The sequence below is a fragment of the Nasonia vitripennis genome (genome assembly GCF_009193385.2).
Source record: "Nasonia vitripennis strain AsymCx chromosome 4 unlocalized genomic scaffold, Nvit_psr_1.1 chr4_random0003, whole genome shotgun sequence".
NCBI classification, from domain to species: domain Eukaryota; kingdom Metazoa; phylum Arthropoda; class Insecta; order Hymenoptera; family Pteromalidae; genus Nasonia; species Nasonia vitripennis.
In genome coordinates this window covers 1,829,899-1,857,843 of record NW_022279638.1, presented here as the reverse complement: position 1 = coordinate 1,857,843, position 27,945 = coordinate 1,829,899, and the positions used below count along the sequence as shown (strand labels likewise).

The 27,945-nt window shown below is 37.9% G+C and overlaps 1 protein-coding gene across 16 annotated transcripts in view; it reads right to left on the bottom strand.

Moving 5' to 3' along the window:
• Positions 1-27,945, bottom strand: part of LOC100119218 (disks large 1 tumor suppressor protein) — a 1,703,670-nt gene that overhangs the window by 826,000 nt on the left and 849,725 nt on the right. For all 16 annotated transcript variants that reach the window (XR_004227336.2, XR_004227337.1, XR_004227338.1 and 13 more), the window contains one exon: positions 11,049-11,133. Coding sequence is in view for 13 of the 16 variants with exons in the window: in XM_031928125.2 (XP_031783985.1) it covers positions 11,049-11,133 (85 nt within the window). In the remaining 3 variants the exon portion in view is untranslated. The remainder of the gene's footprint in view (positions 1-11,048; positions 11,134-27,945) is intronic.

Below are 27,945 nucleotides of genomic sequence, written 5' to 3'. Positions count from 1 at the left end.
CCATCATGAATCTCAGATTTTGCGAAGATCTTGAAGCGCAATGAATTGTGTATGTATACGGCGACACCACCTTCACCGCGCCTCTCGCGGCCATGCCGCAGTAGGTCGTATCCATCAATGGCTACCGACGCATCATTATCGAGGGAGAAAATCTGAGATTTAGTAATAGAACAAACATGTTTTGAATTTAATAGAAAGTATGTCTCGACCTCGACGAAGTGAGCCAGCAGACCATTGACATTTACGTGTATTATTTTAATTTGAGTGAGGTGCGTACGATGAGAGGAGCTGCCCGGTAGTTGAGATTGGCTACGATTTTATGGCCATTGCGGGTTGAATGGATTTGGCGAAAGTTTGAGAAAGTCGGAGCTGTGATAAATGGAAATGAGCGGCGTGTTAGCATCTTTACACGTGTGTACTACCATGTTCATGACTCGCGGATTCCTATAACTAAGTTCCCTCGATGTGGTTCGTGCCAATCGTAACATGCTATAGACCTGTTTTGGGTAAACAGTTTGTAGGTTGATGTTGGAATTAGATGTGTAGCTGAAAACTAAATTTGCGGTGAAAATCCGGAAACCAAGCCTTGTTGATATAACAAAGTCGCGCGTAAAAACAGATTTAAACCTAACCACAATTCTCTTAAAGCGACTGCCATCGGTTGGTAATCCATCGACGACATTGGCTAGCATCGAAGAGGATGGGTCGGTGCGGCGTCCATCGCTGGAAGTCTGGTTGTCGGCGGTCCTCCTTGTTGAGCCATGGCGCGCGGAGTAGGGATAGCGTACGATGGCGAAGCGTGTGACCCAGACTCTCGTGGAAAAAGCACACACGTCTGAATGTCGTCTTGTATATGTGGAAGCTCAAGCCCACGCATAACGTGCATCGCCAACTACTTCGGTTCGATGTTAAGGTCCATTGGAATTTTAAAAATGATGAGCTCGGAGGTTTCTGGCGGCATATTTGTATGCTGTTTCTCGGCCAGTGTTGAGGCGTGTTCTTCGAGTTGTCTGATCCGTGTGTCATGGTTGTTAATCGACTGTTTATTACTCTCAAGACGCTGGTTAATCAGAATGAGATCATTGAGACGCTCCTCTACACGCGCCTCTTGTCTGGCACAAAATTCCTCAAACTGTCTACGCTGGCTCTCTTGTAGTGCTTGGAATTGAGCAGTAATTTATCGAGTCAGTTGTTGTGTGACTATGCTTAAAGCATCAAGAGTGAGTGGTGCGTGAAAGTCCTGGGTGCGCTGGCTGTTCGCGCTTGTCGCATCTGCTGTGTGGGTTGGGAGCGTAGATAGCGTAAATTGTGCCGACGGGGTCGCAAGGATCGAGTGTTAGAAGGTTTTCTCGCTTAGTGAAATTCGCAAGCGCACTGGAGTTGGCCGAGGAGTTGAGGCTCCGTATGTTGTTGTTGTGAAGATGTAGCGATGCACGAGCTGGCGGAAAGTTTTCGGTGGTCAGGCGTGTTGGTGCTAATGGCCGAGTGTTGTGAGCTGAGAGCTGCCCAGTCGATAATCCACTTGTAACTGGGTAAACATTATTGACATTAGAATTTAACGGTTGCGAGTTAGCTTGAGCGGAGATCAGAGCAGGCAGCGTAAATTATCCTGTATTTGAAAACTGATCTGCATCCGCCGTCATGATGTTATCTATTAGGTCCATGTTGGCGGTATTGATGTCTTTCTCAGTGCGCGATGCACTCGCGTAATGGCGCATTGTAGTGCATATAAGCGTAGGTGACACAGTATTGGCGAGCGATTCCGTTTGACTTGGAGATTCTGCGCCTTTTTTGTTACGTGGTGTGTAATCGTCGATGCCAGTATTTTCTATCATGTCATTGGCTGTTATGCTTCCGTCGTCGTTACTGGTCCAGCAGACCAGCGTCCCAGCCGGGGAGAGCCACTTGAGATTTATCCAAGCTTTATGAAAACGGTTCTTGCAGGTGCTACACTAAAAAATCTCACTGCTGTTAATTTACACAAATTTTGCACACTTCAGACACTTAGGTGTAGGCATTTTTTTGCTTGTCAGCGAGCGGGCGATCGGTGACATTTAGCAGTACTAGCAAATCTAGAGTGTAATATGTTGTCAGCCAGCCAGATAGCGCAGGAGCTCAAGAGGCACGTCTGCTCACTACAAAGGTTCGATCCATACTACTGCCTTTTGCAATTATTAATCGCGACTTTCTACTGTTTCTATGCAAGTGAAGAAAAGAAGAACATCAACTTGGAGACAAGGAAATTCGAGTGAATCGCTGACCCGTGTAAAATCGTCGAGAGTTCGCAGAAGCCCAGCGAGGGAAGAGGATTCCGGGAAAGAGTGTCGCGGGCGCAAAGTGTAGCTCTACTGCGACAAAGCGTCAAAATCTTGTCTGTGTGTGAGAGAGATTTAGATTTAGATTTAATTGTTTTTTTAATGTTGTACATAATGGTGTTGTACATATACAATTATAGTATATTATAAAAAGAATAAAAATTTTGTGTAAGGGTGCTAGTGCGTGTGAAGAGTGTGAAATGGAATGAAGTGAAATGAGATGAATGAGAATGTGTGTATGTTTGTGTGATGTTTATGTGTTTTCCAGATTGAAGAAGTAATTTTTAGCTGATTGTTTCAAGTGTGATATGGATAGTGTGTTGCGAAGATGAGATGGAAGGCTATTCCAGAGGTAGGAGGCACTGATGAAAAATGAATTCTTCAGCGTCTCCGTCTTGAAGGACGGGATGTCCAGTGGAGTCACCTCACCCCTCACAGGCCTGAGCGCGACGTGGAAATCAAAATAGGGTAATAGATAAGTAGGTATTGAGCTGTTGAACATTTTTCTTAGAAAACAGGCCATGAAGTATTTCCTACGTCCGGCGGTGTTAAGCCATTGCAGCTCACGCCTGTAAGGGGAGATGTGCTCGTCCCTCCTCACACCGTAGATATAACGGATCTCCGTATTGACAAGCCTCTGCAGTTTTAAGTCAAGTTCCTGAGTCAGGTCGCAGTAAGCAAGTGAGCAATAGTCAATGAGGGGAAACAGGAGTGCTTGCGAGAGAGAGAGAGAGAGAGAGAGAGAGAGAGAGAGAGAGAGAGAGAGGGAGTAAAGACGCGCCGGCAACGGGTAGCCAATTGGGTGAGCGGAAAGCGCGAGGTCCGCAAGAAAAGGGGCAAGCCCGCGAAAACAGCGCGAAAATCCTCGTCGAGCGGGTCGACCAAAGATGGGAGAGTGTAGTGTGTGTGTGGAGGTGTTGCGGGGTACGAGCGAAGCCGAGAAAGTGAACGAGAGCTACAAGTGTCGAGAGAACGAGCGTCACGTTGCTGAGGAAGTAGACAAAAAGGAAGGAGAGTTGCCGAGAAAGACGACGTGCGAGGTCGAGAGAAGGTCCACCTGGGAGCCAGAGTGCTAGGAAACAAGAGTAAGTGTTTCTTACTCAGGCGCGGACACAAGGTAAGAGAGAGAGACCCTGTCGGAAAAGGTCGATAGAAGTCGATTAGATCACTTATCGACTTCACTAGTGAATTCTAATCGACTTTAATCGATTTTTATTCACTTTTTCCAGCAGGGGTGAGGGAGAGAGAGAGAGAGAGAGAGAGAGAGAGAGAGAGAGAGAGAGAGAGAATTGAGCCACGAGGATAAACATTATTTGTGTTCTCAAGGAACATCGAATAGATGAGCCCATCTCGTTGCGGGGAGGATACATGGTTCCAAGATGGTGGTGAAGCAATTCCATTTCAAATTTCTAATCGTTCGACGGACTGCGACGCGAGGCTAGAGGATGGAGCGACTTGGATCGAGTCCCCGGACGAAATCGAAAGTATTCAAACACACGTCACTCTGTGGGTGTTACATTACAGACTGAGTTTGTAAGGGGACAGGAACCTCCCTACATGGCAGAAGAGTGTGTGACTTAATGCAATCGCCGCGCGATCTGCCTTATAAAGGCGCGCGGCGCGGATGTGTATAGGTGCGTTCACGGTACACCGCGTGCGCCGCTCGCGCCGCCTAGCGCGTCGCCGCTGAGTCGCTCGCCGGCTGCCGGGCTCCGCGCTCGTGCGGATTCGCCTTTTGTTTGTTGCGCGCGCGCTCGCTGCGCATGCTACATCTGTTGCGGCCGCCTTCACACGTATTTACATGTACGAGGCTCGTGTCTTGTCACACATAAATATATACACAATAGGGTGTCCGTTATTTCCAGATTTACAAAATTTAAAGGGTGCCTATTGAATTTCGAAAATATATGCCAAAAAACTAAGAAAGAATGTATATGGGACGTTTCACGTCAACCGGACCATCAGTGCACCCAAAATTTGGGTTAACCTAACAAGACGTTTGAGGTCTCAAAATGATCGCCTGGTCAAGGGCTTTTGAAAAAGTTCTGGCCTTTACAAAAATCAAATGTGGCGCATAAAATATGGAGCCTGAAACCCACGTTTTCATAGCACATTCAACAAAAACAATAGTAAAAATGTTCTAATTTGTGAAATATCCCACCAAAAAGCATGTACAACTCATGATAGGACATATTATTGACAATGCTGACGGAATTCCAAAATCAAAAATGGCGGAATCAAAATGGTGGACATTATACCTCCACCAAACCCATTTTACCGCAACAAATGATTTTTGATCATTTTAAAGTATCGATATGGGGGCTTTCAGGGTTACTGAATCTTATTTTAACCTCGACATTTCAAAATTCGAAATGGTGGATCCAAAATGGCGGACATTATACCACCACCAAACCAATTTTACCGCAACAAATGATTTTAGATCAATTTAAAGTATCGATATGGGGATTTGTGAGGTAAATGGTTATAAATGTATTATCGGAATCAGTATTTGTGCACATGAATCTTATATATTTCCGGTCTATTAGATTTAGAATTATCTGTCTGCGGTTTTTGCACTTACATTTTTCTATTGTTTTGTGTATATGTATATGCCTGCGTAGATGAAAAAAAAATATAATTTAGCCAAATGAATCAATCTTTAATGACATTTTGTGCACTCTTATCAATTCTGGCTCCTCGTTCGTGGAGTTTTTACTGGTGATAAATGGCTTTCGCCGATATCATAAATTACTCTGTTCCTAGGTTCATTGGCATTTGAGTAATGCATGACTTTCGACGTTTCATTATGTTCTGGGATAAATCCATGCCCCATTTGTATGTTTGTGACAGGTGAACAGTTTTTAAATCTCTTTGTTAGGAATTGACGAGTTTGTTCGTGATCTTTTTTGGTGTATAAGAAAAATTTTATATTGAATGATCGCCCATTAGCTCATGAATAAAGAGCTTTAACATCTAGAATTGCTTTATTTTTTGCAGCTTGTAAGCTCGCTCTTGTAGCTTCTCTCTTTACTATCGCTCCAACTCCATCGCAACTACCTTTTCCGTGTGCTGTTGCAAAACAGTGCCATTCAGCATCAACGCCAAAATCTCTCTTATGACTCATTAAACTACTCATTTGATAACGATTTTTAAAATGCTGTTTAGCACCATCAGTAGCATATATTACCTTTTTTACTGTGGGACAAACCTTGCGAATTTCAGGTATAAGCTTTTGCTGCATTATGTATACTGCAGTGGCATCATGAGTAGTACAGTCGGACATAGATACTGTACTGAAATGCTTTAGCTTGCCTTCAGATTTATAATAAACAACAGCAGGAAAAATCGTACTTTGATCATTATTAAAATGAAATGCAGCATCTTGGGCTGTAAAAGCATAGTTCTCAGCAAAATCCAATTGAGCAACAACCTCTTCATCTGAAAGATTATTTTTCTTCCCAGAAATAAACTTTGATTGTTCCTTAGCGATGAAGTGATGAGGTATCAACTTTTCTAGGCTAGAACATAAAGTTTCAATAAATTCTTGCGATGTTAGGCATTGTTTTATCAAAGTGTATCTATCGGTTGATTGCCACGTGCTGAAGATGACTTGATCAATATAGTGCTCATCCATAATGTTCTCAACGTAATTAGAAAACTTTTGAATGTCCGGACAAAATTTGCATTCATTCAAATAACAACTTGGTTTGGGATCCTCACATAGAACGAAATTCAAACAATCTTTATAATTCTTCAGAATATTGTTTGAGATTTTTTCTATATTTACTTCGTCAATCATCGCCTTGAAATTTTGGTGTATCGTACATACACATACATTGTGTGTACCAGAGGATCCTGCAAAGACACAACATTTTGGTCTCAGTTCCGCAAACTTGGTAAGCCCAATCGGATGTTCAGGAAACTGTTCTTTAAATTGAGTATGAAGGTTCTTAATATCAGTAAGTAATAATCTTTTCTGCATTTTTATTTTTTCACCATATAAATAAATACTGACGGTATCTTTTTTATTTGGCATAATTCTGCTGTTAAGATCATTTTCGTAAAAATCTTCAACTTTCTGAGTAGTTTCTGCAGGTAATGTTTTTCCACGTTTTGCAACAGGAGAAGCCAAAACTCCATCTGATTCTCTTAACTGTTTTGCTTTACAAGCCATTCTGTGAGACACACCAAATTGGTTCATAATTTTACGTATTGCCCAGTGTTCGGGCAAAATAGTAAGAATACTGACACGTAATGGATCGTTCTCCGGCAGGGATTGGAATTTGTTTTTAAGTCCAGTTAAAATATCTGTAAGATCATCTTGCATAGGTGCATCTGTGTTTGAAACCGAAGGTGAGTCAGTCTCTGATTCAAAATCAACACTCATACTAACGTTTGGAGATGACAAATCATGTAGTTTGTAAAAGGATTTTCTACATGTATCACAAATCAGTGAAGATGTTGGATAATCAGGATAGACATCTTGAAATTCTTTGGTGATCTTCCTAAGAGATTTGCTGTGTCCTGTATTAATATCAAATGGATTAACGCATCTATCGATACGATATTTTTTCGCAGGACAAGACATTATTGTAGGATATGAGAAAGCACAACCAAAACAAAAAAAATATTAGAAATAACAAAATTACGACTAGTACAGTTGAACAAGGAGTTACCGATAAAGTAAGACTTACTCAACAACTGTCTTAAAAAGGATGTTGAAGAAGAAGTTGCCAATGTATCTATTAATGTACCTATTAACTATCGTAAAAAGGACTGTTGGAGAAAAAGTCGCCTATGAATAAAGCCGCTGATGGACTTGCTCACCAACTATCCTGAAAAAGACTGTTGGAGAAAAAGTCGCCGATGAAGAAAGCATTCATTGAAGAAAATATTCCTTTCTATGGGTTGTTAAACGTGGGAAGGGGTTGGGGGTGTAGGTAAAAAAGAGGGATGAAATAAATCACTTGAAAGCAATAAATTCCTTTGCCACAAAACAGTTTTATTTGCTGAAGTCTTTGCACAAGTTGTCATTGGACACGAGCCGTGTACTTGCAGCATTAGGCTGTTGTTAGAGGGTCGAGGTACAGCGCTGGACCCGGCCTCCTTATGTGCCCTCCGCGACGCTACTTCACTTGTGGGTAATGCGCAACCGCCTAGCGGCGCGCCGCGGTAATAAGCGCTGCAGCGTGCGTAGCGTATTCGGCGGGTTGCGCGCTAGCAGGGGCTTTTCGCGAGAGAGCCTGCGGGTGGGTTATGACAAATATCCGCCAGTTTATATTGGCCATATTGAATTTTGAAATTTCGAGGTAAAATAAGATTCAGCGGCCCCTTAAACTCCCATACCGATACTTTAAACTGATTTAAAATCGTTCATTGCGGTAAAATAGTTTTGGTGGTTGTATAATGTCCGCCATTTTGGATCGGCCATTTTGGATTTTAAAATTTCGAGGTTAAAATAAGGTGCAGTGGCTCCAAAAATCCTCATATCGATACTTTAAAGTGATCTAAAATCATTTGTTGCGGTAAAATTGGTTTGGTGGTGGTATAATGTCCGCCATTTTGGATCCACCATTTCGAATTTTGAAATGTCGAGGTTAAAATAAGATTCAGTAACCCTGAAAGCCCCCATATCGATACTTTAAAATGATCAAAAATCATTTGTTGCGGTAAAATGGGTTTGGTGGATGTATAATGTCCACCATTTTGATTCCGCCATTTTTGATTTTGGAATTCCGTCAGCATTGTCAATAATATGTCCTATCATGAGTTGTACATGCTTTTTGGTGGGATATTTCACAAATTAGAACATTTTTACTATTGTTTTTGTTGAATGTGCTATGAAAACGTGGGTTTCAGGCTCCATATTTTATGCGCCACATTTGATTTTTGAAAAGGCCAGAACTTTTTCAAAAGCCCTTGACCAGGCGATCATTTTAGACCTCAAACGTCTTGTTAGGTTAACCCAAATTTTGGGTGCACTGATGGTCCGGTTGACGTGAAACGTCCCATATACATTCTTTCTCAGTTTTTTGGCATATATTTTCGAAATTCAATAGGCACTCTTTAAATTTTGTAAATCTGGAAATAACGGACACCCTAATGTGTATATTTTTATGTGTGACAAGACACGAGCCTCGTACATGTAAATACGTGTGAAGGTGGCCGCAACAGATGTAGCATGCGCAGCGAGCGCGCGCGCAACAAACAAAAGGCGAATCCGCTTACGTTTCTAATAATTTTAATTTCAGCAATTAATTTAAAATAAATTTTATTTTTATAATCTTTTTATATTCGAAAAAATGATAAAGTTATTGTATCATACATAGCTCCGTTTATAGAACGGATTCTCTGGATTGAGTCCAATGAAGAGCCTCTGGTTAGTTTATCTAACATCGTACTGTCCATAGAAACCTGACGTAGTATAGTGGCCAATTTGGACGACAACATCAATGGCGGCCCTGCTGGTATTCCACCGTACTTCATAAAGAGATGTTGGTCATTATTGGAGCGTCCTATTGTTCATATTTTTGAGTCCATGCTTCGGCTATTTCCCTACCTTTTGGAAATACTCTTTTGTCGTATCTATTTATAAAAATGGAGATAGGCGTTTCGTAGCAAACTATCGACCAATATCTACATTAAGCTTCATTCCCAAGATTCTTGATGCCTATCTGACATCAGAACTGTCCAACTCTCTCCCATATAAATTCGCTCAACAGCAGCACGGCTTTATCAGTGGGCGTTCCACGCATACTAATCTCCTTGTATTTAACGATTTTCTGTCAGCATCTCTTTGTAACTATGAGCAAATTGATGCTGTTTATACTGATATGTCAAAAGCGTTTGAATCCGTTAATTACAGCCGTCTTATTTCGAAACTTTTCAACTTTGGTATACGCAGGAAATTGTTGGATCTTTTGAGCTCCTATTTAACAAATCGTATGCATGCGGTAAGAGTGAACGGGGCAGTGTCGTCTTTCGTGGACGTACTATCTGGAGTTTCGCAAGATTCCCACCTGGGGCCTTTATTGTATTGTTTATACGTTAATGACCTTGTTCCCGAACTCAGTGCTGCGCAGGTTTTGTTGTATGCGGACGATATAAAATTGTTTATGCGTGTTTTTTGGCGGATGATTCCATTAGGCTTCAGAGGGATTTGTATACACAAGCGGCCTGGTCAGTTGAGAACGGCCTATCTTTGAATTCCAATAAATGCTTGTTGATTTCATTTTCCAAAAGCAAGACATTGCTTCTTTTTGATTATTGCATTAATGGATCTATGCTGCAGGAAGTTGATGCGGTCAAGGATCTTGATGTGATCTTTGACTCATCATTTACGTTTATACAGCAAATTGACGCGGTCGTGTCCAGGTCCCTCCGAATGCTGAACTTTATTACATAGATTCTGGCTTACATAGATTTTGTCACGACTACTCAGAAATTGCAAAGGGGTGCGACATTCCAACGGTAGACTCAACATTTTATCTCCATGACTGCGTTATGACCTTCAAGATCCTTCGTGGTCTAACTAACTGTGAGAGACTGAGTGATTTCTTCGTTAGTCGAATGGTAGCGTATCCGTTATGAAACTTTCGTGATTTTCGTGAAGGCACCTTCTCCTCTAATCTCGGGTTCTACAGCTCTATTAACCGAATGAAAAGCCAAAGGAATTCTATACCAAATAACGTTTAAAGTAAGGAGTCTGTTTTTAAATTTAAGTCCTCTATCCGCTCGTCATCGCTGGTCTACTAGCCAGATGTCTGTATTTCGGTATTATTTTTGTACATTCGCATTTAATGAAGTATTTGTTATTTGTTTTCTCTTCCTCAAAACTTGTATTTATTACCTGTAGTATTTTTGTATAGGGCGTTTTCCCCGTTAAATTATTAAATAAATAAATACATTCTAATCAAATGTTCTAGCATTTTACTGATATTAAATTGAACATTGCATGGTCAAATATTAAATACAATAGCGACTGCAAATGCTATAGCAAGAACACCGCAATCATAATAATTAGTCTGATACTGTACTTGTTTAAAAGTTATGCGTAAATTATCTTTTTTTGGAAACAGCTTATTAATAAAAATTCTATGGTCATCATCTAGACATTTTTTGTTAATACTATAAAAAATTTGTATTACATTGTCTTTGTACCACAAACAAATCCAGTGTCTGTACTTAAACCAGAAAAAAGTATTTAAATGTATTCTTAATGTCTATCAATAGATTGAATATTAGACAATCTCTGAAAATTAACCGCTGATTGCTAATCAAAAATCAAGTAAAATTTTTAAGTGTTGTTGAATTTAAGTATATGGTTATCATTCAATTGACTTTCAGAATTAGAATAATTTCCAATTTCTTTTAAAATAAATACATCCATAGCATCATAATTGTATCATAAATTGTCGTACAACAGTAAATAATCTATTTTTCTGTTTGAACTAGATTGAATCCATTAGAATTTGAGCATAAAAAGCATTAACTGATATGATTAAATACATTTGAAACCAATTATTTTTCTAATCGATTCAAATCGTTGCATTCGATTCGAATTAGACAATTACTGATCACAATTTTAGCAGGGCACCATATGATGTTATGAAACTTAAGTTCATAATGTAAAGAACCTTTATAGATGTGATATTTTCTTTGCTTATGGATCAAATGCTTCAAAGGGTAAATATTTAATGATGATTTTTATTAAGAAGTATATTAACTACTTACATATAGTTATCATTTTTCGTATAACAACTAATCTTCTGTTCGACATGATTTGTAAACATTTGTTGATGAATTATAGGTGGATTATCTAAAAACAAAACATAAAGCGATATAGCATATTTACTGCTTTAGTACTAACAAGGTACATACAGTATGTAATAAGATTGTGTGTACGTGACAAAATATTTGTTAAATCATTATACTATAACATAATTAAATTTTCAGAGACTTCCCGATTTACAATAGTTCATAGCTAGTTTTTCTGCATGTAAGGTTACAATTTTTTTAAGGTAAAGAGAATAATGAAATAACTGGGTGCAAAAATCGACATAATTTTTATTTTCTTATAATTTTGTTTGTTTTATATACACTTTGTAGAAACGTCTAACAGCATTTTTTGGCTTATGTTAGAATGGTCCCACTGTAAATGGATACTTTGAACGAAAAAACTAAGCTTCCTTGATATCAGCCAAATGTTGTTCTAAATAGGATAAGGTTAGATCGGCCAAAACATCCATGAAGAAGCCACTCTTTTGTAGCGCGCAATTAGTGGCTATTCATAAAGAGAAGAATTCAAAATGTTTACAAACAAATTATCGCTTTCAACTAGACTTAAATTGTAATGACAAAATGCATTTAAAATACGAAGTTGATGTAACATAAATTTAATTGAGGTACAAGCGCATTTATACAGTAGATTGTATACGCCTGCAAGCTTCGACTTTCCGAGAAAATAATCTTCCTTTGAGAAACGATAACCAATAAAATAATTTCCCCGCGTCACATCCCCAGACTTGGGCCACTTTCCCGCAGACCTTTTAGGCCAACATGATAATAAAACGCACGTGGATGCTCAACGGCCGTCGCTTTGCCTAGGAAAACAGGCCCACTTAAATCGTCACCCGAGTTTTCTCGGCTCAAGAAAAGAACCAGCTGCAAGCAATAAAACTGCAGATCGCGCTCAACCATCTAGAGTTTTACATCATACGACGATGGGAAATTTCAAACGAAGCGGAAATCTGGCGACGCGCTCTCGCTCGATAATAGTACGTTTGTTGACAAGCAACTGCTCTCTTAGATAGAGATCTTAGAAACAATCACTCCTGTAATTAAGCACTTGAGCCGTATACCTGGGAACGCAATTTTTACGACTCTACATATTTTTCAATGTTTCATGTTTTTCACCGTTACAAATGCGTGCTAGTTTATAAAAACATTGAGATATTACGCTACATTAATATTAATAAAGAATTTGTTTGTACTAGGTTACAAATTAATTATACTTCGTATTTAGACCGCCTATTCCTATATTATTATTTCTTCCTAAAATAAAGATTTTTCTTATGATTTTTATGCAATAATAACAACATGTGACATGGAGAAATAGTTAATAAATAGAAAACTGTATAATCTAAAACCTAATCAAAAAATTACATGCACAGAGCTAAAAACCCGCTGCCAATTCTTTGGCACGTAGCTTCCTTCAACAAAATGTATAGTTCTAATAGATAAAATATTGCTCAAATTTACAGTATATTGATGATTTTCAAAATACTTTCAATCTTAATTATTTTACCGAAGGAGCACCCGTCACAATATCTAATCATATAATTTTCATTAAAAAATTTAAACCTTAATATTTTAAATATCATAGGGTTCTCATAACCTGATAAAATCATAAATTTTCTCAAAACATTCTAAAGTTTAATTAGCGAGTTATAAGATTTAACAAAAATAGTAATTTTCAGTTGTACAGGGTATACAGCGTGAGAGACAAAGAATTGAAATCCTAATATCTTTTAAACTAAACGGTTTTATCAGCTGCAAAAAGAACCTAGCCGAGGTGATCAAAAGAATAATATATTCCCAAAATGTCACCTTAATTAAAGCCTTTTTAACGTAATTGTCGCTAGAATCATATTATTTGAAAACGAGTGTATAATGTTTTAAAAAGTAGTACCTTTTACGTTGAAAGTAAACTTTATTAAAACTTCAAATTCAAAGTATCAAATATACGTTACGCGCAATGAGTAACGCCTCAAAAAAACGATGAAGTATATTCATACTACCTTATCAAGAAAATAAACCTAAAATATCGAAAATCAGAGGCGTATCGTCGTAAAATGCATCCTAGCTCATCTTACAATAATTCTGTCACACGCACTCTCTTAATATATCAAAATTATGAACGACTATATTTGGTATAAAATGTAATATATTTATATGAAATGTATTTATAATATTTATATATAAGCCTACAACCGCTATACAAATGCTGCCCTCAAATCTGTGTTTTTATAGTCAGCAATCATTTTTACTCTCTGCCTGAGTGAAAACGATTGCTTCGGTAAAATTCGAGAAAACTTTTGGTAAAAATATTAGGTCTGTCGTCGTAGAGCGGGAATCTCGCCGATGTTTTGTTCAAGCCAGTGTTGAAGACCTCGTTGAACTTGTCGAGAATGTCTTAAGGTTTGTTTCGCTTTTCTTTTTTCTGAGCTTTACTAGCAGTAAAGTCAACAGTCGGCGGGAGTTAGCTTGTACGCTATTGGAAGCTTTGCCGATACTGCTACTCCATCTCTCACTGATCTTCTCGAATCAGCCCGTAACAATGCCGTTAACGTACTTGCCGGTCGAAGATATGCTAGCATTAGACCAGCCAGTAAATCGACGATGGCAAGGACTGTCCTGGGGATAGCTGGGCAGAGCTGTAGATCCTGGGGATAGCTGGGCAGAGCTCCTGGACGTTAGTCTGCTTAAGCTTGATGTACGAGGTGCTGACAACACTGCATTCTGTGATAACGTTCCGCGAACATGACATAATTAATTCATTATAGGCACGATCAAAACGTATACGTAAATTAAATTAAAATCAAAAATTATTTATCGTCACATGCACGGGTTACGGCCTTGGTATGGTTGCAGTTGAGGCACCGGCGCCAAAGAGGACAGGAGCACCTCCGACTCGTTCGATTTTTCAGCAGAAATCGATATTTATGTTTCCAGACTCAACAAAATTTCTTTCATCATTGCAACGTTTTCGATGACACTTGTTTGGAATATCACATTGCATTTTTCACCATCGCAATCGCTAGCCAAGCGATATTTATATGAACCAATAAAAGTGCAATATTTGCCGACAAAGCTTTAAAAATGCGATCCACCAGAAAACTGCACATGAACAAAATGGAAGAGGCATGGCAAGTTACGTAGTAAATATCGTGAAAGTTATTTGTAATTGATCAATATATTACTTAAGTTTAATTTACCAATCATTCGACTCACCCCTTAAGGGGTCAAGCCTGGGTTAACTCCTGCAAAAAAAACAAAAAGATATTCTTCTTACCAAAAAATTTTTGATTTGATGTAATTTGAAAAAAAAATTCTATTGAAAATATATAAAATATACACCATTTTTATCGAAAAAAAAACATGTATATACCTTGTAAAATCATTGACCAAAATTCATGACATTTCACTATCTAAATAAGTGTTTTCAGTCACTTGCCACGGCTTTTTGAAAGATCCGGACCGATCGAGAGACATTGCTAAAAAATATAAATCAAATACTGCTAGCAACAAATTTTGTTGCTAGCAATGTTTAATTGATATTTTTTAGATAACAAAGTTTGTTGCTAGCAGTATTTGATTTATATTTTTTAGCAATGTCTCTCGATCGGTCCGAGGGGGCATGTTACATTTTAAGCCCGGATAGAGTAAAGAAGACGGTCCGGATCTTTCAAAAAACCGTGGCAAGTGACTAAAAACACTTATTTATATAGTGAAATGTCATGAATTTTGGTCAATGATTTTACAAGGTATATACATGTTTTTTTTCGATAAAAATGGTGTATATTTTATATATTTTCAATAGATTTTTTTTTTCAAATTACATCAAATCAAACATTTTTTGGTAAGAACAATATCTTTTTATTTTTTTGCAGGATTTAACCCAGGCTTGACCCCTTAATTAAACATAATAATCTTTTGTTTTCCGTATTATAAATACTATATTTCAATACATGTATATTCCAATAAGGTTTTACTATTTAAAAATTGTATTATTTAATTATAATAACAAACTTAATAAGCGTATCTTAGAATTTTAAGTAAATTTAATAGGGTATATGTATATCGCTCACCCCCACTCTCAGCTTAAATAACTCCGCGCCACAGCAAACAGCTGAGCTCACAGCAGCAGCGCAACACCAGCAGCGCCACAAGCCAGTGAGCGGCAGCAGAAGGCAGCAGCAAGAAAGCGGGAAGAGTGCGCAATACTCTATATACATGTATCTCTAGAAATATACCTATATCACTAGAAAAAATTAAGTTTTAGAAAAGTAATAGGTTAGGCGAGTTTGATATATTTCGCAACGAAATAACAGATACTTATAGTGTTTTTATGACGTTCTAATACATGAAAAGAAAATTTTAGTTGTTCACCAATAAACAAAATGAAACGGTCATGGCAAGTTACGTAGTAATTATCTTAAGTGTTGTTCCTAATTGATTATTATATAACTTAACTTTGAGTAAAGTAAGCCCTTTGTTGACCAAAAAAATGTTGTTGCTTCATCATGATTAAATATAATAAACTTGAATTTGGTTGATTGATCTCAGTTCTTTTATTCTGTTATTTCGTTGCGGAATATATCAAACTCGCCTAACCTTTTACTTTTCTAAAAGTTAATTTTTTCAGAGAATTCAGTCATTTTTAGTAATTTTTTTTTATTTTTGAGTATTATATTTCTCCTAAAAATAAAATATTAGCATCTTTAGCACCTTTTTACCATGGCTTTTTTGTAACATTTTTATCACTATGAAATGAAATCACTGATCATTCTGATACACTCGAATGATTTCTTCATCTAGATACCGAAACCCACGGAACGCACCACCTAAACCTCGTCATCGACCACCCTGTACACCTAGATACCGCCCTCGAATTATTGCTACACCTAGACACAAAAAACCACGAAGAGCGCCACCTAGACCTCGTCATCGGCCATCCCGTACACCTAATCACCGCCATCGAATTATTTCTATAACTAGACACTGAAAACTACTTACTTGTGAGCGAGCATGCAGAAAACCGATGAGAAAGCAATATTCATCTGCATATAGCTGTGAGGCCAACTTCGCGGTCCTAACACTTGTTGCGGCTAACTTAGGAGAAGTCTCCTTTTGCAAAAGCTAAAAAACTATTTTTCTTTATCCCGATCCTCTACGTCGTTTTGAAATGCGGGCACAATTTGTTCGATTTTTAAGCGTTTTTTTAATAAAAATTTTCCTGTGATGCGATTATCTCGGAAAGACTTTAATCAATCGGGCTAAAAATTTGTGTGCGAACTCCCCTCGTAATACTAAGCTGACAGATTTATTTTGAGCTTGATCCTGCACGTATACGCAGAATGCGGTCACCTCCAAAAATCGCTAAAAACGGGTTTTTAAGTCGAATTCTAACCATTCTACAAAAAAAAAGTTAAATAGAAAAGTTATAGATCTTTGAAAAATACAACTTTTTCCCATTAACATCAAATCATGAAAATGCTTATAATTCGAGTTTACAACCCAAAATTGATTTTTTACAGCTAAAAACCAATTATTTGCTATAAAACATTACGGATTTACGTTTTACATGAAAATGTGAAAGGTAAAATTTGTAAACATTTTCAAAATACAACTTTTTACCGCGGCAAACATTTTTTTTAACACTTTTTGACATACACAGCCCTAAAAGCGATTTATTGATACATAAATTCAATAATAAGTTCGGTGCAACATGCTCCATCCAACCCAATTATTTTCAGCAATTTTCCTATATTATTAAAAGTTGAAAGTTATATTTTGGCCTTTATCTCATACATATATATAAAATTAAACCACTTTTTTAATTAACATATAAAAAATGCATAATTTAGGAAATACGTAATCGCCGAATACAATCCGTGTAACTTGGCATCATATAACGACGTACGCTATATTAATTAAATCTTTTAAGCTGATTCAGTACAATTCACTTTCAAAATTCAAGTCTATATACTGAACTAGAAAAACCTAAACTCAATAAAGAAAATTGCTTAGATTGAAGAAAAGATCTAAGTAGCTTACTACATCCCTCTAAACTATGCTAAATACCTAAACAATCAATTTTCTAATATTCTAATTGAAATCCTACAAACGAAATATCCATTTGTTTACTTCCTCTTGAAAACTGCAATACAAAAGTGTTGTATATATATAGAATAAAATTAAAATAAGATATATTTTAAGAATATCTACAAACAAAAATAAATAATTGATACAAATATAAATAAGTTACTAATTTTCCAGTAGGTTTGATAATAGTGTTGATGACCGCCAGAAGAATACCAATCAAAACTTTGACAACAATATTGAAAAAAAAACAGGATAATATTGTATAAGCACTGACAGACATTACGAACGCGAAGCGTGAGCGTCAGCGGTCGTGCCTTATGTGCAAAACGCGAAGCGCGAGCGTTTTGCGTGCCTTGCATCGCGAAGGAGCATGAGCATTGTGAATGACACACTCGTGTACTATATCAAAGATAGCTGTTTTTATCAATATTTTTGTTGAAAATCATAATAATGGCATAATAAAACATTATGTAAGTCAAAATATATTAGAGACAACAAAGAAACGCATTTATTTTTTTGTAATGAAAAATGCGAACTTCAACATATAAGTAAATAGTAGCGCGGGCGTCGCGGCTTCGTCTGCTTCTCAAACTCGCCTTCTTGGCGCTACCGCGCCAATTGATATAGCGAGCGGCGTGTGCAGCGGCGCAATTGTAATAAGAGTTTGGCCACGCCTACTTTCTCGCTTCAGATACTCTCTCTCTCTCTCTCTCTCTCTCTCTCTCTCTCTCTCTCTCTCTCTCTCTCTCTCTCTCTCTCTCTCTCTCTCTCTCTCTCTCTCTCTCTCTCTCTCTCTCTCTCTCTCTCTCTCTCTCTCTCTCTCTCTCTCTCTCTCTCTCTCTCTCTCTCTCTCTCTCTCTAGCGTACGCAGACTTGTACCGTTCGGGCTTCTTCGGGCGCGTCTGCGCGCAATTAAACTTAGTAACAACGTTGCGTATATACAAACGCGTTACTGAGTTTATCTGCTCGAGCGCGTCTCCGACGTGGCCTGCTCGCGACGCGAGCCGCTGAAATCAGTATGCATCCGACCCTCAAGCTATTGACACTGATCCATTATAAGTCTGTAGCTGCCACGTGACTCACACGTTTACTGATGCATGATAGTTTTCCTGAGGTGCGAGGAATCCAGTAGGACGTAGCCCAGGAAATAAGTGTATAAAGTGCACATTTTTATTCATTTTTAAACTAACTAGTGCACTCGGGGATATCCCTAGTGGACTGATCTGGGGAGTCTCTCAGATTTTGGAGAAACTCAGCACAGAAATTAACACTACTAATCTGCCTCTTAAGGGATATAAAAGTACTGCTATACGCCATCCGGGTGGGCTGGCTACGTCAAGCCCCACTCGGTTATCCTAGGACGCATCGCGATTAGAATTATTAACCACGTCACACTAATCATCTTATATAACCTTATAAATCGTACGCATAAGTCCAGCACGTTTCATGTTGTTTTCGCTTATATGTGTGTTTTCATCTCCGGTTACTATAAAATCACTATCTAGTATTTTCGTAGGCTGTATTCGCGTTTCCTTTCAAGATATTAGTCATTGGTTCAGATTAATCATTGGTTTAACTTTTTTAAGACCTGTTTGAATACCAGGCATACGCTTGTGTCGCAGGTAATACCCAATACTCAATTCTATTGAAAATTCTCTTCAACGTAATGTGCTTTATAAATCTAACCTTCATCTCATCAATACTAACATGATAGTAAACATCTTATATTAGTGACCAGGAATGCCAGTTCATATCTAGGAGGACACAAAGTAAATAGGCGCTGCGTACCTTTTTCAATGAGTAAATAGTGTGACCAGTCGGTATTTTTTTAAAACAAGCCTATTTGTAATCTTGCCCGTTTAACGGACTAAGAATTCGACGTATTCTCGCGCATAAGTATTCTAATTATCCAAGTCAATAAAGTGAATAAGGCTCCGTGCCCCTATACATTGTAAAACATAAAATATAGAATTATAATTTTGATTTCGCCCTATCCTATTATCCTGCTCTGTGCCACAAGGTACCCAATTAATTATTTAAGTATTAAATAAATTCTACAACATAATAAATTCAATATTTTGCCTAGTTTTAAATATACATTAACTAATAAATTTCACAATACATAGCCATTAGTCTGATGCATATCTTAGTTCACCGGTTATATTAACGTTTATCTTAGAAAAGCAAAATAAGTAAACTTAAGTAAATAAGTAAAGTAAATAAGTAAATAAGTAATTCTTAAATAGAATCAAATTTCTATTTGTGATCTGCTGTCAGAATTCAGACGCAGATCAGTAAATGATCATTGCTCTTCTCAAAAACTAAAATCTTACACGCGCACAAAACCAAGAAGAGTCGTGATGTGATGGGTGTTTCTCTGTCAAATCGAAGATCAAACATTGCTTCATCCTAGGGGAAGCTTCGTAATAGTAAAATTTTGAGTTTCATCAAAACTTCTAAAAAATACTTTTTGGTGTGTTAAAAGTTCAAATCAAGTGTTTTTAGAAAATGTCCGTACCCTAACAGCACAAAAATATTTCAAAATTATTTTGAAAATATTTTACATTACAAAAGAAATGTTTCTGCAATCATTTCAAGCATATTTCTAAAATATTGTTATAATCTTGTTTGTTCTTGGGTAAAAATATTTCTAAATAATATTGCAAAAAAATATTTTGATATCATTTTATAATATTTGCAAAAAATTTTTAACATATTTCAAAATATTTTGTAATGTTTCTAAAAAATATTTCGTTTGCAAATTAATAAATTATTTATAAAATATATACAGAAATAATTTAAAAATTATATGTAAATTTTGTTTATGCAAGGTTTCATGAATATTTTACTTATGATTTTGGGACATGCAAGTTTTCGTAATTTATATATTATGAATCAAGAGGCGCGATAGCGCCGCACTGGCAAGAAAGAACGAAGTTCGGTTTAGGACAGGGCGACCCTTTATACTTTAAAATTGGGTTTTTTAACCTTTAACAAAGATCTCGATTGTATTTAAATCGTTAGTATTGCGCGTATGCGCAATCTGTTGGCATCTATTTAAAATATATTAACGAATCTTTCATCTTTAAAAGGATTCATTCAAATATATTACGTTATTAACTAAATATTGCAAGTTAAAAATTTGCTCGATGAATTTCTTTTGGTCAGAGTTTCTTCTCCCGATATTTTGTCTCCTCCAGTCACGTGACTTCCGGTGAGATGTAATATACGCCAGTGGTTACAGCAGTTATAATCTACTTTACCGACAGTCGTCTACTAATCGGTTACACGCGATTGTGCTATTATATATTATGTACATATAACAATGCTATACGATTATATGCACGATGAGATCAATATATAAAGCAATAGTAGCTTGTTGTCTATCAAATTTTGAAAAGTAAAAACCTTGCTAAGTAAAAGACTAATAAAAGTAGTGAAATCTATTAATATAAAAATGTCTATTGAATGTTCTTTTTTTGCTATACGCGCTAAGATAAAATTAAAGTTGAAACCAGCTTTTCCAAAAAATATTTAAATGCGTATAGCAAAAAAAGATCATTTATTTGAAATTTTTATATTTATAGATTTCACTACTTTTATTAGTCTTTTTCTTAGCAAGGATTTTACTTTTAAAAAAAGTTTTTTATGGAGATATTATATTTTGAAAAATTTCATGTATATATATCTGAAAAAATTTAAGAATTGAAAAACCTTGACATGGCGGGGGATTTGAACCGGCGACCTTCTGCGCGACAGTCTGGCACTCTACTTGTTACGCTATGGATGAACGTAGAATTATCCCTATATAAAAAAGTCACGATTGGATGAAGTGAAGCCAAAAATGCGTCAATATGATTGGCTCATGTAGTGCGCATGCATCAAAAGTATCGTTAGAATTTGTTGATTTGTTTTTGATTTCTAAAATTGATTTTAATATTAAAAATGTAATATAATACTATCACTGCTAAAAAAAGTCCATAGAAATCCATAAGACCTCTTATAAAATTGAATCGTAAATCTTAATCACGATTTTTGCAATAAAACTTGATTAAATCAGGTTGGGTCAATGGGAATCAATTAAAATCTATAGAGAAATCAATGGATTTTAATTGCTGTTCTCTATCTCTATCTATTTATTTCAATTATTGTTTTTCATATATAATTGAATCGACTTCCATTGACCCTATCGAATTTAATCTAGTTTTAATGCGAAAATGGTGATTAAGACTTACCATTCAATTCAATAAGATGTCTTATCGATTTCAATGTACTTCTATGGACTATTTTGAGCCGGGATAATACATATCAAATCGTAATTTGTGTATTTATAATATTCTATTGTAAATATTATTATTGTTACAAAAAGAAAAATGATGTGAACGTTGACACGAACTGAGTTAAGAGATAACCTTAAAATTTTAAAAGGAAGTTGGCGACGAAACCGCGGCAATTTTGAAATTTTTATGAGCGCGAAATAAATCATATACTGTAAAGTTTGATATATTTTCGTGATAAAAAACAAATATTAAAAATATCAATCAAGCATTTATATTTTATTTAATAAGTTAATGAATTAATAGTCTACTAGAGTGCGTGCGGCGCACTGCGCCAAGTCTAGTAGCCTAAAAAATGTCACTCTTACGCCACCACAATGATTTCGGAATCGTATACTTACTATGTACTTTTGTAAATTGTTTCTTCAAGTATATAAATTGAAAATACCATTTTTGGTATTATCAATGTCTCAAATATAAAATAGGGTGTCGGTAACAAAGATTTCTGTAATGTGTTGATTTTTTAAAAATGAATTGCGCCTTTTTAGAGTGATCGTTTTTATTTTAATTAAAATGCGTTACATACTTTTTAGAATGGTCAATATATTAAAAAAATTGAGACTATCGGTTTAAATGTTTAAGGAGTATTTAAAAAAAGTTGTAATATGCGAGGCTAAGTAAAAGTTAACTTAAAAAGATTATAAAAATGTTTCCTAATATTTTCCTAAGGATCGGGCTCTCAATTCTATGTGGATCCCCGTAAAAAGGGCTCTCACTCGAGTGCGGGATCTCCCCAAAAAGGGCTCTCCCTTGCTTCGGACTCTCAACGGGCCTGGGGCGGGACTCACTCAACTCTCCTCGTATCAGAGGGAGGAGAGCGAAAACTGCCTGGCGGACCGACTAGACGCTAGGAGCAATCCCCCAACTAGGCGAAAGCGGTAGTGCCGGTTGGGATGCACAACCCATGAACACACATGTTACACCCCAACACTCACACACTGCAGACTCCAAAGATGCCCCCGGGCACGTATGTCTACCGGAGTCACTCGAGGGGGACTGACTGCGTCGATCTGAAGGAACTGTAGGAAAACTAGGTTGTCTGGCGCTTCTAGGCCGTCAGATAGTACAAAGGCCCAAGTCAGCCGAACCAGCATGACCTGGCTACCCTATAAGCCGACGAAAAATCCCGCCTGACCTAACAGTGCCGGTTCGTGACCGGATAGGGCCATGTTGGGTTGGATGGGGGGTCCCGCTGAGGCCACAGGCGTCGGGGTTGGCTTCTCCGCGGTGAGTAGCTTCTGGGGGGCGTACTTGTTCGGGATGCGGGGGCGGGGTTTGGTCTAGTCACACTCTCACACCCGTTAACATAAAAAAAAAATGAAATGGAAAAGTATGAAACACAGGAAACGGTTGCAAAAGTGCCAGCAACAAAGGAGCTTCCCAGCTCAAACCAAGTCCTCACGGACGGTATTCTGAAAGACCGGGCGTCTGTCGTCAAGACGGCAAATACCGGTGCAAGTTCCCAGAAGAGTCACCGGACGGCTGCAAGGTCCGCCCTAGCGGCAAATACCGGTGCCTCCTCGAGAACTGAAAACAGTAAGGTAAAGAAAAGAAACAGGCACGATAATAGGAAGCTAACGAGAGAGCTGAAGAAGAGGTCCGTTGGGGATGCTCCAAAGAGCTACAGCCGAGCGGTGGCTACTGACTTAAAGATGGCCATCATTCCAGTAACGTACCCAGAAGAGCGCCTGACGAGGACCAGGGAAAGAAGGTCGTGGAGGCCTTGGAGGGAGAGATTGATGACGCCCCAAACGGCGGCTATTTTCCAAGTTTCTTGGATACTAACAAAGTCAGTGTCATGCTGTGTACGAACAGGTATAAAACCAAGCCGATGGAAGGGCTCCAACTCTATGCAGTTCCCCTGAAATTGGTAAAGGAGGTCAAATACCTGGGAGTCACACTCGACGCCAGACTCAACTGGGGGACATATCAAAGATAAATGCGAGAAAGCGATAGGCACTTTCTGGGCCTGCAGGAGGGCTTCTGGCAATACTTGGGGTCTAGAACCGGATACGGTGAGATTGTTATATGACGTAGTCATAAAACCAAGACTCACTTATGGAGCACTAGTATGGAGCCACAAGTGTAAGTTGATAACTCACACAAGGGCACTAGACAGAGTGCAAAGATTGGTCATGGGAGGAATCACGGGATCCATGCAAACGACACCTACGGTCGCTATGGAAAGACTGTTGGAACTCCTTCCACTAGGCAAGGTAATAATGGCAAATGCGTGCAGGACGTTCTGCAAAATAGCGGAATCAACAAACTGTTCGGATTTCAAGAATGCGGCACTTCTGGAACAAGTAATGCCGCTAATGGAAGAGAGAGGTCGTGACAGAATGGCGGAAAAAATTTGTTTCTCTAAGCCGTTCTCGATCATAATCCCAGAAAGAGAAGAATAGAAGACGGGTTTACTTGAACTTCATGAAAACAGTATGGTGTGGTTTACAGATGGCTCAAAAAATGAAAACGGTGTAGGAGCAGGTGCCTGGGAAAAGGGAGACACACAAGAAATTGTGTGCTCGGTCGACCACTATGCTACGGTGTTCCAGACAGAAATCAGAGCCATTAAAGAAGCTGCTAGATGGCTGTTGGAGAGGCACAGGACAAAGAATTGTAAGCTTCTGCTCGGATAACAGGGCAGCTCTCATGACGCTGGACATTATCAGTATCTCCTCAAAAGAGGTACAAAGGTACAGACAGGCGCTGGAATCACTGGCAGAACACAACGCGGTGAGACTGGTGTGGGTATCGGGTCACTCCGGTGTGGTAGGTGACGAAAAGGCGGACAGGTTAGCGGGTAGGGGCGTGGACGGCATTCATTCAAGAAGGTGAGCAGTCGCTGTCCCACCTGCGAGGTTAATAGAGCAATTAAAGACTGGCTCAACACCTAACCGAGCGACAAATGGACCAATGCCGATGGGCAAAGGCAGGCTAGGGCTCTGATGGGCAGCAACCCACCTGAGAAGTGGCTGCAGACCATTAGGGGCCTAAGCAGGAATAGGTTGAAGCTGGCCGATGGCTGGCTGACGAGACATTGGAGGGTAGGATACCACCTGTGGAACCTGAGACTGAGGGACTTCGGGAACTGCAGGTGGTGCGAGTATGAAACGGAGACCATCTCCCACGTTGCTGTGTGAATGCCCAGATTTTGCAGGGACAAGACAGAGGGTATGGGGGGTTCCCATGTTGGGGTTAGAGGAGCTAAAGTTAAAAAGCTTGGCATCAATTTGCCGAGTTGCCGAAGCTATAAACAAGGTTTTGTAAAGTAACTACTAATGGTAAAGGAGGCACAGCACAATGGGCTTCGCCTGAGTGCTCGACCGGCACGTCCCCGTGCAGGGGCCGCCGCAGTTCACCTCCGCCCAATACGACTATGACTATGACTTCCTAATATTTTATCGATATATTTCATTCTCACTTAATCAAAATGTATATCTACAAAATATTTCTAATATATTTTAAGATAAGATTAATTCAGGAAATGTATTAAAACAACACTTTCATATATATCAACGGGATGTCTCGGGATAAGGGTAAAAATTTTGAGAAATAAAAATTAGAAATTCAGAATTTATAAAACAAAAATGTTGAATTGAAAAATTGCGAAAGGTGATATTTGTATTTAAAATATTGCAAAAGCGATATTTTGAGAAACTTCCAAATTTAGGTTTTCAAAATTGTACCTTCCCAATATTCTAGGACTTAAAATTTTACCTTTCGTTATAATACAATTTGTAATTTTTGCCTTTAAAATATTTATTATTTAAAATGTTTACCCTCACTCGATGTCTCGTGCATATTATTTATTTTACGCACTAGGTAAAAAATGTTGTGTTTCACGTACAAAATACGAGGAGTTTAAAAAAAATATTTTGTGATATTTAACGCTATATTTATTGAGCCCGTCAATTTGAGAAACTTTGTTTTACTGTCCTATTGTCCAAAATTTTTACGTATAAACATAAAATAAACGATATTCTCCCAAAATAAACAATAATACGAATTCTCCCCTTCTAAAAAAAATCGCACGATTAGTATATAATAATTATTATATCATTCTCTCTTGAACCGACATAGTAGCCAGTTCGAACACCGCATCATCATGAGCGACGAAGTAGCCGAAACATCACCAGCTGCACCAGCAGTGACATCGCTGAAGAAGGTCCCAGCGGCCAAGAAGACCGGAGCAGCCAAGAAACCTGCGAAGCCCCGCACTCATCCTCCAGCGGCCGAGATGGTCCTGGCTGCCATCACCGCTCTGAAAGACAAGGAGGGATCATCCCTCCAGGCGATCAAGAAGTACATCGCTGCTACCTACAAGTGCGACGTCGACAAGCAGTCGACCTTTATCAGGAAGTACCTGAAGTCCGCCGTAGAAAAGAAAGTGATCGTGCAGACCAAGGGATCCGGAGCTTCCGGTCGCTTCAAGCTCGCTGACAAAGCTGAGGGTGAGCAGAAAGTCGTGAAGAAAGCAGCATCCGCCAAGAAGCCAGTAGCGAAGAAACCAGCTGGCGAGAAGAAAATTGCGGCTAAGAAACCAGCTGCTAAGAAGCCAGCGGGTGAGAAAAAGACAGTTGCAGCTAAGAAACCAGCTGCCGCCGCCAAGAAACCCAAGGCTGCTGCAAAGCCTAAAACCGCTAAGGTCGCCAAGTCTCCTGCGAAGGCTAAGAAGAGCGGAAATGCCCCAGCTGCCGCCAAGCCTAAGGCACCTAAGCCAAAGAAGGCCACGGCACCTAAAGCAGCGAAACCAAAAGCCGCAGCCAAAAAGTAAATTATATAAATTAGATAATAATTCGATTAGAATTATAATAATTATTCGCGTGATTAATCGCACGATTCATCTAAAATAAATTTTCTAGTAAAATAAAATTGTTTTAAATGCAAAATTATTGAGCGGAGTGGCCAATCTAGGTGTTTAAATGTGGATGGTAACACCTATACTCGCCACCCCGCAAACTAGTTTTGCATTTTAAACATTTTTATTTCATTTGAAAATTTGTTTTAGATGAATCGCGCAATCACTCGCATGATTAATCACACGCTGAATTGCATGATGAATTGCGCAATCCATCCAAAGCAAATTTTTAAATAAAATAAATATGTTTCAAATGTAAAATTAGTTAAAGGGGTGGCTAGTATAGGTGTTACTATCCGGATGGTAACAGCCAAATTAGCTACCCGGCTTAATGATTTTGTATTATAAACAATTTTATTTTATTAAAAAATTTATTTTAGATGAATCGCGCGGTTAGTCACGCGATAAATCGTGCGACTAATTACGTCGTAAAAAGTTTGATAAATTAACACGATTAATCATGCGATTTTTTTCAGTAGGTCCGTAATAAAAAGATAGGTAATTATATTCTTTTCAAGGTATATATCAGACGATTTACTTAAATTAACTTTTTTAATATCTTAAAAAGACCTCAAATCTGTAAAATAAAAAATCTATAAAAAAAACGCGTTAACAAAATGTAAAAACCGCTGCTAATTGAATTATGCTTTCTCAAAGATTATGAAATGTAGATAATCGTTAATTATAAAAAATCAAAACGAGTAAGTCATTTGACTTCTAAATTTAATCAGTTCTAAGTTGAGACATTGTCAAAATGCATGCAAAACTTTAGCTTATTATATCAATCCGTTCCAGAGTTATCATGAGGACAAAATTTAGTAGACGGATACGTAGATACATACATATGTACATACATACATTTTTTTGAAACGTATTTTCCGGACTTAGGAACCTCAAAAATATCAAAATTTATCAAAATCTTTGATTCAATAATTTGCAATGATGCAATTACAAATATTTCTCTTTGAGAAAGCAAAATGGACTGTTTCTTCATTATGCTACAGTAAAAACAAAGAAAATAAGACTTGGTGGATCAAAATCCACTGATGAGTAGAAGCTGAGATATAGGCGTCTACGAACGAACACACACACACACACACACATTGTCCAACACATACATCTGTCCGTACAAACATATTACAAAAACACTATTTTTCGACTAGAATCAAAACACACTTACAAGATGTGTTTACACAAACTCTTAAAATCACTTTATAGCACTGCAAGTCCGCATTTAAGCCACGTCTATCCGTGACCTAAACAGTCCTTTATTGCACCTACATTATCGTCCTCGCTACGCTCGGACGCTAACCGCACGGTGCAGTCTTATAAAAATAACAATCTATGAAATCGAAATTACCTTAAAGGTATGATTATCAGTTTAAGTCAGCTTTTGTTTTTGTAAACATAAACAAAAACAAAATACTTGACAATTTATTAACAGATTTCACAACTTTCTTTAACTGGAATTTAAAATTAGCATCATCATAACAATTATAGTATACTTGACAATGCATGCAGATTTCACTAATTTCGTTACCTGAAA